The 9,676-nt window shown below is 35.3% G+C and overlaps 1 protein-coding gene across 4 annotated transcripts in view; it reads right to left on the bottom strand.

Annotated features, from left to right (window-relative positions):
- Positions 1 to 163: 163 nt before the first annotated feature.
- The window catches only part of PLS1 (plastin 1), a 41,003-nt gene continuing 31,490 nt past the window's right edge, over positions 164 to 9,676 (bottom strand). For all 4 annotated transcript variants that reach the window (XM_036389132.1, XM_036389133.2, XM_054515940.1 and 1 more), the window contains exons 11-16: positions 7,029 to 7,107; positions 5,878 to 5,992; positions 5,026 to 5,159; positions 4,008 to 4,131; positions 1,843 to 1,967; positions 164 to 1,387 (exon numbers count right to left, since the gene is read on the bottom strand). In XM_036389132.1, the coding sequence (XP_036245025.1) occupies positions 1,252 to 1,387; positions 1,843 to 1,967; positions 4,008 to 4,131; positions 5,026 to 5,159; positions 5,878 to 5,992; positions 7,029 to 7,107 (713 nt within the window). In that variant the 3' untranslated portion in view covers positions 164 to 1,251. The remainder of the gene's footprint in view (positions 1,388 to 1,842; positions 1,968 to 4,007; positions 4,132 to 5,025; positions 5,160 to 5,877; positions 5,993 to 7,028; positions 7,108 to 9,676) is intronic.

Here is a 9,676-nt window from a genome sequence, read left to right as displayed (position 1 = left end):
CCATTATATGAGAGAAACTGGATGGATGCATCCCTTAGTATTGCTATATTGTGTGCAAGATAGTGAAGATATCAAACTCAGTCCAACTGCTTGCTCATCAGGATTCTCCTGTTCTGCCACACTTAGGACTGGCTTCAGGACCTAAGAGAAAGTAGAAGCTTCATACTTAAAAAAAATTGTCTTTAATTTTGATTTAGTTTTTGTATTGTTTGGCTTTTGGTAACAACTTCATTAAATGTACAGCTCCAGCTTGATAAGTGAAAATTTACACTGATGAAAAAGGAGTACAAACAGTTACTTTAAAATTACTAAGAAAAAAATACAGATTTCATCTCATCCAGACAATGCACCGGTCTTTCTACACCAAACCTCTGCAAACATGATACACATTTTAGAAAAATCAAAGGAATGAAATATAAGGAAATGCATACAGTAATGAGAAATTCCATAGTGGACTAGCCAGCTCTTTATTGTTTTCTTAATACAGTATTTTATGAAAAGGTTAAAAAAAACTCAGCCAACAGCTGTTTAGTCCAACCACAAAACTTAGCACATATGCAGGCCTAATAATGACAAGACATTTCTGCTTTCTATTGCTGGTTTTTTCATAGAACATGGTTTGTAAAAGTTTCTGCTAAGTAACAGAACACAACTACTACATATATTTGAAGATAATTCCCACAAAAAAGTTTCATCAGTTTAATCAGTATTCATTAGTTACCAGACATTATCATAGGCCTTTACTTGCTCTGAAGTCAATGACAAGAGGCTCATTGGCTCCAACAAGAGTTAAGCTCTCCAAGAATAAGGCAAGGATGATAATTTCTGTGCAGTTTGGAGTCCAATCCAAATGGATTGGAATGCACCTTGAGACTTGTTTGACTACATATAAGTAACACCCACAAAAATCAAACAGTGTTTCATAATTGATCCTGAAACAACATATGTAAAACAATGCAGGTTCTCACAGTGCTATGGAAACTAATACAAATGAAGCTTGATTCATAGGGGTTTTTCCAAGCAATACAAATCTATGATGTTAATTTGTTAATGAACATGTTCTGAAAATGGTATTAGCCATAAATAATTCATGTGTTATGAAACTGAAAAAAATTAACTATTATAAACACATGATTAAAAGAGAATTGATATTTGTGCATACACTTTTTCTCATACTAAATTTCAGAACTCTGTAAACTGCGAGGCATTCATTGTGCTTAACATGGCAGAAAGTTACATTATATGTCTATATTATTTTATTCTGTTCAGTCCTCTTCCCATCAAACATGCAAACACCGTCATCACCATTTTTGGCTTCACTTCAACCAGATCATCTGGGAGAGCATAAATACGAGCACCGATTTTTCGAGCAACTGAAATGGCATACCTTGGAAAACAAGAGAAAACAAATACTGTTATTTTTCTGGCTTCTTCCAATATGTCAAAACTCACAACAACAAAACCAGATTTTAATAGTAGGATATGCCTGTTTAATAGTACTTAGGCTCTACTAGAAAATGGACATTATTGTGAAGAAAGCATGTACTGGCAGATGTTTTACTACTGGTTATCAAAGCATTTATTTTGGTCAAAAACATATGAGGTATGGCAAACTATTAAGAAACCAATTACAGTGCAGTGTTGGTAGGTCATATCAGCTGTGAATTTGACTTCATATCTTAGATTAACTAGAAAAAGAAATAATATTAGAATTTATATTCTATTAAAAATCAATTAATATTAGTGTTATCTTTCTAACAAAATAGTAAATCATGCATTACACTGTGAATTCATGCATTTCCTGCATTTCAGGAAAATATGAAGCATTAATTTAAAACTTACTTGGCATTGTTCAATTTGTCTTGGTAAGAAAGGTCTTCTCTCTTGACCATTTCTGGACGAACTGCTTTTGGTGCAATGGCATCTATTAAATCTAGGACAGGTAAGCTAGTGCTAATTGATCTGTCCTAAAAGAAAAAGACTCAGGATTAGTTTAAGGAATCTGCTTTGATTATTCCATCTTCAAAATGAAAAAAACCCTACAGCACATCTTGCATGCATACTGAAAGACAGGAGCCTGTTTTCTTACTTCATAGTGTGAAGGTTCTCCTCACCCTTTATGAATTCTAATGTTCTTTTCTGCAATCAGTATTATAATGTTCACCGTGCTGGTATTATTATTGCACAAATAGTTTAAATTTATTTCATCAAACTTCCCTCCTTAAGCCCTAAGGAAGCCCTAAGCCCTAAAGAGCTAGGGAGGAAGGGGATTTTGACAGAAGTTCAAGGGCCAGACTTTCAAGACAACAAAAAAAGATCCTTCCAGGCCCCCATATATATATTTTCCTTGTTTTCTTGCCATGGAACTATTTTCCCCAGTAGTTAATGGCTCACTCTTTCTGTAATATTTCAACTCAGATGGTGTTCTGAGCTAGTGTGAGCAGTCTGTGTTTCATATTTAATACAGTGAGATTCTTAAAAGAGCAATTGCTGTTGCTGCAATCATTCCATCCCAGCTGTCCAGGCAGAGCAAGCACAGGCAGTGCATGTCAGGCTGCAGTGGCTGAGCACAGCCATGGGGCACAGCTGCCTCTGTCACCAGAACTAGGACTGCCAATTCAGGGGAGTCCCACCGAGCCATCACTAATTATACATCTAAAAATACTAATAAAATTCTGCTTCAAGGCATTAAATGCATGGAGTCCCCAAGACCATAAGTCACACCTTTATAATTTTTACTGTTTGAAGTAATGGCAGTACAATAGAACTTGGTTTTCATAGTCCACAGTGAAATATAATGCACTTCTGCATTCTCTTGGTCTGCTTGCCATAGTGTCCAAAACCCAAACAATGAAAGGCAATATTTATGTAAATATTGTAAAAAATTAGCAGCAAAAAAACAAATACTGAATAGTGTCACTTTACATCAGTACCTCCTTATCTTTACTGGTCAACCAGCAGTTGAATTATCTTAAAAACATCATCTGAATGACCTTAAAAACACAACCAATGTACCCTCAAAGACACAGGCATACTAAAGGCAAGATACTGGGACAAGTTCTTGTCATACTTTCTGCTTATTTAATATCACCATTATAACAACTTATGTAGAAATAAGAGAAGCAACATCTCATAAGAAAATGAAGGCTCAAGTTACCTTCTAAAGGGAAAATTAAATATTTTTACTTAATTTTTTATTAATAATGATTTCCTAATTAAAATTCATAATATAGTGAACTCTCAAATATTTAACTTGCGAGGTTCTCCTGTTTTGAATCACAGACACAACTGTCTCAGGTTATAAAATGAACCTGTACAAGAATGTTACATTTGTGTGCAATTATTAATCAGCCATTTCTAGAGCAAGAGATTCACACAGAAAAACACACCTGACACACATACGGCTTCTTTTGTTTTGAACACTTAAATAACGTGGAAGGAAAGGTTCCTTTATCAGTGTGTTCTTTCATGCTGAACGGGAACAGCTCCCGTTCCCCCGGCCTGCTGCACATCAGCAGTGCCAAGGACGACACAAGGTGTCGCTGGCCACCCTGGGCTCCCTCTCCCGGCTCTGTCACAAGCGAGAACATCCTTTTAACCAGCTCCTAGGAGGAGTGATCATCTGCCCCTGGTATTTCCAAAATCGTTTTTCTGGCTTGTACCAGCATGAGAGTGCCTATATCCAAAAACTTGGAAAATATGCGACATGCCAGGCCCAAAGACTGGTAATTTCAGACAGAAGCCCCTTTGAAAGTTTAATGTTCTTTTTATTTTCTTTGGTTTTGGGCTTTTTCTTTTGCATCTTACTGCAGTTACTATAAGTTCTTTTATTTGTCAATATATTTGTAAAATACTTTTGAAGATTCAAAGACTGTCAGAAATATTTCCATAAACAATTTTTCTAGTGGATGGGAGAGCTGCTGTTAAAACCAAATCATTAACAGATCAGGTAAAAAATCCTAGGTCCTATTATATGTGGAAAAAAAAAAGTAAATAAAATTTATTACCTTGAAACTTATAATTGAAGTTTTCTTATTTGCTTTTGCAAGTGTCTGATTCACCCACTTAATAATAATTTCATCATTGACTTTTTCGCCCTCTCCAAGGTCAGACAGTACATTCAAAGTATACCTTCAATAAAGACAAGAGCCCAAGTTAAAATGAGTGGTGGAACTCAACTTTTCTTACAAAGCCATAAGCAAAGGTAAAATATTACCTCATCACAGTAACAATGCTAAGTACTCCTCAGAGGGTACCCTTACCTTCCAAACTATATAGTACTTGAAATCACTTTTTCACTGGTTACTGAATAAAATAATAAAATAATATCCCAAACCTCGTAATATTCATGGTAACATCTTCATGCATTTGTTTTACTCAGTACATCATAATAAATACTGTCTCAGTTAAAATGACTCCCTACCATCTTAGTAGGGAAAAAAAAACTGAATCACAGCAGTCTGAGAACAAAAACCACTTAGTGTATTGGGATAGGTCTAAGAAAACTAATTTGAGGAAAACATTTGCAATAAAACACTCCTTAATCAAATCACTTTATAGTAATTTTTTCTCACTCAATACAGTAGCAAGATTTTGATTTGATGATACTTATGGTATCTGTAGCTGTAATGGCCTACAATTTTTTACCCTTTTAACTTCTATAGTGTATGTATCACCACTGCCTTGGGTTTTACAAATATTTAAATTATTATACTTACAGAAAGATACATGGAATCAACATGAAATAAGGTGAATTCTTTTTACTTGCTGCAGGATCTATATTTTAGTCGCAGTATCTAGTTTATAAGGTTTTAATTGTCACTATAAATTGTGGTTTCAATCACTGCACAGTATGTAAAATTACAAAACACATATACAATTTTATCTTTGAGAACAGGGATATTTAGAGATTTCTCTCTACAATACCAATTGGGTGACCTGAACACCACCCTTAATTTGCCTTGATTTACAGACACACATGCACAGACACATTTACACACATCTATCATACACTGCCTAACTTACCTTCTCATCAGCTGCCACACCAAAGCCAAAGTCAGAGTTGGATTACCCTCATTTAGATCGTGTCCAGCAATACCAACCAGTGAGAATTTGGCTTTTGTCTTCCCAAGTTCTACTGCATAATTGCAATTCTCAATCTAAAAATAAATTTTGTTTACAAATAATGAAAACATATCAATATTTCTGCAATACAGACATATAACCTATGTGTATTTTAAATTACTTTGGCTTACTGTTACCTACAGTGAGAACTGAAGCTAGAAAAGATTTCCAGTCCAGCTACACTGTGATTAAAATAACACAGTTTTTACTATAAATGCAATTATGCAATATTCCAATGATAATTTTTTCTACATTTGAGAAAACCAAGTTTCCACTAAGGTTGTGAATAAAATATATTTATATCAAAACTATACTTTGAAAGATATTGAAATGTGTTCTTCTTAAACAGGCAGTAATTTTTATCCTCTACATTTCAGGCTTCACAACAAAACTATGTGAAAGCTTGGATTCTGCAAGTCTTGCCCAATAATAAATATAAAATAAAACTGCTCTGGGAGGAAATGCCTAACAGTATAGGAGCATCCAGCAACAACAGCCAGGTCAGGCCTGAAGCTTTCACTTATAAGAGCCAAATCAGGCCATAAATTAAATATTGCTAAAAGGTGCCAACGTTTAGAAACCAAGGCGATATGTGCTGTAACTGCTATTTATTCTTTGGGTAACATCTGAAAAATAGATTTTCATTTTTTTTCTCCCAGGGCTGTCTCAGTAGCACAGAAATCTTGACAACACAGACTGCCATGAGCATGATGGGAGCAGTGAAGCTGGGCTGCCTCCCAGAGCATCACCCACCTTTTTCATGTTTCCTCCGAGCAGGGAGTAAGGAGGTTTGTTGACGTGGCTCCAGTCAACCGGAACACGCGTCATGTCGTACAGTTGGAAGATGATTAAAGCATCAGAAAGGTCACTAAACCAAGAGCAAAACAATGGGCTTCAGCACAAAAGCAGAGATTGGCAATGAAAGTAAGTACTTGAGACTTCTCACAGTGTAATTAAGTTGCTGAAAAATTCCAGACACATAAACAAAAACTGGTGCTGTTCTGTAAAGAAACTGGCCTACATTCCATTGCTTGATTTCTACAATTATATACACCAAATTCTGCATTTAATTTCATTAGTTTCACAAATCTAACTGAAGCAGTCTCAGTCACTGGCCTCAAATAAATAATTACTTTCATAAGGCAAGCATAGACAAAATAGCTGCTAAGAGTTTTAATTCATTGATCTAGTTTTAGTTCTCTAAGGACCTCCCCAAATGTTAAATACTCATGCAGATGCCTACAGATGAATTTTGCTAAAGAATAATCAAACCCAATGAACTTATTCTTGCAAAAGAAGAATAGAAGGAAAAGTATTATTTTCCCATTATATGTTGCATTACTGATAATCCCATCAGCTACTTAATAAATGAAATTCTCCACGTTAAGCTACCTACTTTACAGAGATCAAAAAACTGAAATAATGAAAACAATTAGTAAATATATATACACAAGCAGGTGTTTCCATTTGCTGCCTCAATTTCATCTTTTATTAACAGAATTTGAATCAATTTCTGGCATAATTTCAAAGTGACCAGAAGCATCTAAAAAGCTTGTTACAAAGGCCTTCATCTGAGAGAACACTACACTGCAGAGCTCCTCAGAGTCTACTGAAAAAATAAAAATTATACATCATAATAAACAAATAACTTTTTAGAAAATGTAATTCGGCCTACAAGTGAGTGAAGGGGGAAGATTTAAACCTTCTTAGGTTTTCTAGTCTATCTAGATTTTGACTAGAATATTTGAGTCAGATACTGCTTAATGTGGTCCTACAGATCAGTTTTGAAGAGGAAACCTAGAAATCAGTATTCTAGTAGAAATACAACTTCCGCCTCTTCTTTCCTTCTTTCTTCCCCTGTTACCCATGGGATGTCAAATGATTCTTTTAAAAAAAAATCTTACCTGTATAAATGATTAACATATGGGCTCACACCCAGTGAATTCATCCAGTTTCTGAAAGTCCTTTCTTCCTTACTTTCTCCTATGGTGACAAATACAATTCTATATAAGTTATTGGGAAAACACTTTAATAAGCAATGTTTAAATGCTTCTCATATCCCTCACCACCCCCCTCCCACCCCAAAAAGAGTTCATAATTTCCCAAGCAATAGTCTATACTACAAGGCAATCCTATCCAATTCAGATCCACTCAGTTCTGGGCACAGGGCAGGGGGACTACATGGAGTAGTGTTATTATACTACATTTATCTGAGTAAATACAATTTGATAAAATACAGAAATATTTTTGTTATATTTCACATAATTAATATATAATGGAGATGATTAATAATCATTTCTTGAAACTAAAATGAGTGGAAACTGCATTCAAGAGTTTGAGAGAATAACATCTTTTTATTAAAGTCAGTACTAACACACAAGGGACTAAAACTCCACTCTCCCCTCACAGAATTTGACAGTATTAATTTGCAAAGGGCCTCCCTCCCCTAAGCAACAGATTTCTTTTGTTTTTAGTTCTTTGCACTGAAAACATGGAGAGGCAGTGTTGTATTGGTTAACTTTGTGAAGCTATTTATACTGCCGAGGGGGCCAGTTATCCTCACAGTTTTAACCAGCAATTCTACTTACAAGAACTGCAGAAAATTCATTAGGAAGTAAATCCCAACCTTCACTTTCCTGCCACAGATTGCGTTTATTATTGCAATCACGAGCCCTAACCTAACTCTCTTTCTCTATAAAGTTAGAGCTTGCAATAATTCATTAATTTTCTACATATAACACTACCTAAATTTTAACAACATCTCCGTAGCCATCTACATGTGAATCAGTGCCGCATAAGCTGTTTTCTCTTGCATCAAAGAGAAGCATTTGAGAAAATATTTAGCCTGAATATGTGAGCTTGGAATAACCTCACCACTTTGTTCCCCTGGGTTGATAATCCACAGTTAAGAAAACAGCGAAGACGCTGAGGAGGCAGAAAACCCCTCCAAACAATGAAAGAGCAGATTTCTCCAGACTGAAGCACAAATATCTAAGTAAGATTTTTCTCTGCTGTTTTTGTTTGCTCCTTAGAGGGTAACAATACCATGTTTGTCTGATGAGGTGTATACAGTATGAAAACTGTCTCATTTAGTACTGCAGTTCTAGGCTGACTAGAGAATAATGAATATTTTTGTAAAATGAAGCTACTTTGTAAACGTATTTATCATTAGACTAGAAAGGAAATCTCCTTAACATTATCTTTTCATGCCTAGACCTATGTCATAACATTGATTTTTAGATGGAAGCTGCCATTTTAATCTAGGTCTCTTACCCTTTTACACAAAAAGCTCTGGACTTCAGAAATTTCAGCTGTAGTTTACAGTTTCTAATGGAGTAAATTTTATTTTTAAACTTTCAGCCACCTTACCAGGCTCTTTCCAATTATTATGAAATAGTTGATATTAATCTTACTGATACATTTTCTAAATTATTATTTTTTTCATATGCAATTCAAATTAGTGTTTGTTTCAAATATTTACTTGTAAAAGTAACCACAGAGCTACTGATGAAACAGAAGAAACAAAGAAAACTACCACTCTGCAAGATCATCAGAGAGCTTTGTTTCACATATTTCTTGACACATTAAAATTTAAAAGATCACACTATGTGACAAATTTATTAAAATATCATTTTTCCATTTAAAAACAATCATAACTCAATAATTATATATAATTTAAGTTTATAAAGAGTATCTTTGACATTATAGTATTTTGAAGCAAGTGCCTTGCGGTTTTTTAAATGATTTCATGGTTACTGAGCTTTGAGTTGATTTGCAGTACCTAAAATACTGACTGCAAAGTGCTTTTAGGAACACTTGTCCATTACAAAGACAGCACCAAGGTTATTTAGTGAACTCTTATGAAACAGCATAGCCACAAAAACAGATACTCAGCAACTGCACTCAGACTGAGGATTTTAAAATGCTTGCTTAAGATTGTCAGGAGAATCCAAAGTAGCCAAGCAGGAGCAAGAGCATGCAAGCTGGGCAGGGCCCTTTTGGAAAGGACCCCAGGAACTAAACCCAGCATACTATATTTAATATGCCACTCTAAACAAATCCCTTTATCATGCAATACAGGAGTGTTCATAAGTTTTCCAGATGGCTGAGAACTGACCATTTTTTTTTCTCTCTATTCTTTTATTCAAAATATACCTTGTGATCCTATCAGGAGCATATCTTCTGCTGAGTGGGGCAGCAGATAGCCAAAATCATTGGAAAACTGCAGAAAGGGGGCAGAGCTACACAAAAGAGAGAGGAGCAAATTTGGTAGTATCCTTTATATTTATTGCCATCTCTTTTTTGAGATCATTACACTGTGGAACTGAGTGGAGAGTAGCCATAGGGAGGGGATGAAGAATCCAAAGAGCTCCGAATAAATCTAAGATTATCTCTGCAACACAACTGAGCTCAAGATACAGTTGCACCCAAAGTTCAGCCAGCCTGATTGGGAGTACTTAACCCTCTTGTGGTGACAGCCATGAAGGCTGCCAATAATCTAAGCAACAGCACAGAACATCTACACTGGGGACACAAGTCCCTCCTCTTCCTC

Source organism: Molothrus ater, chromosome 10, assembly GCF_012460135.2.
Source record: "Molothrus ater isolate BHLD 08-10-18 breed brown headed cowbird chromosome 10, BPBGC_Mater_1.1, whole genome shotgun sequence".
NCBI classification, from domain to species: domain Eukaryota; kingdom Metazoa; phylum Chordata; class Aves; order Passeriformes; family Icteridae; genus Molothrus; species Molothrus ater.
Note: the sequence above shows the minus strand (reverse complement) of the source record. Positions and strands in the feature narration are given on the sequence as shown.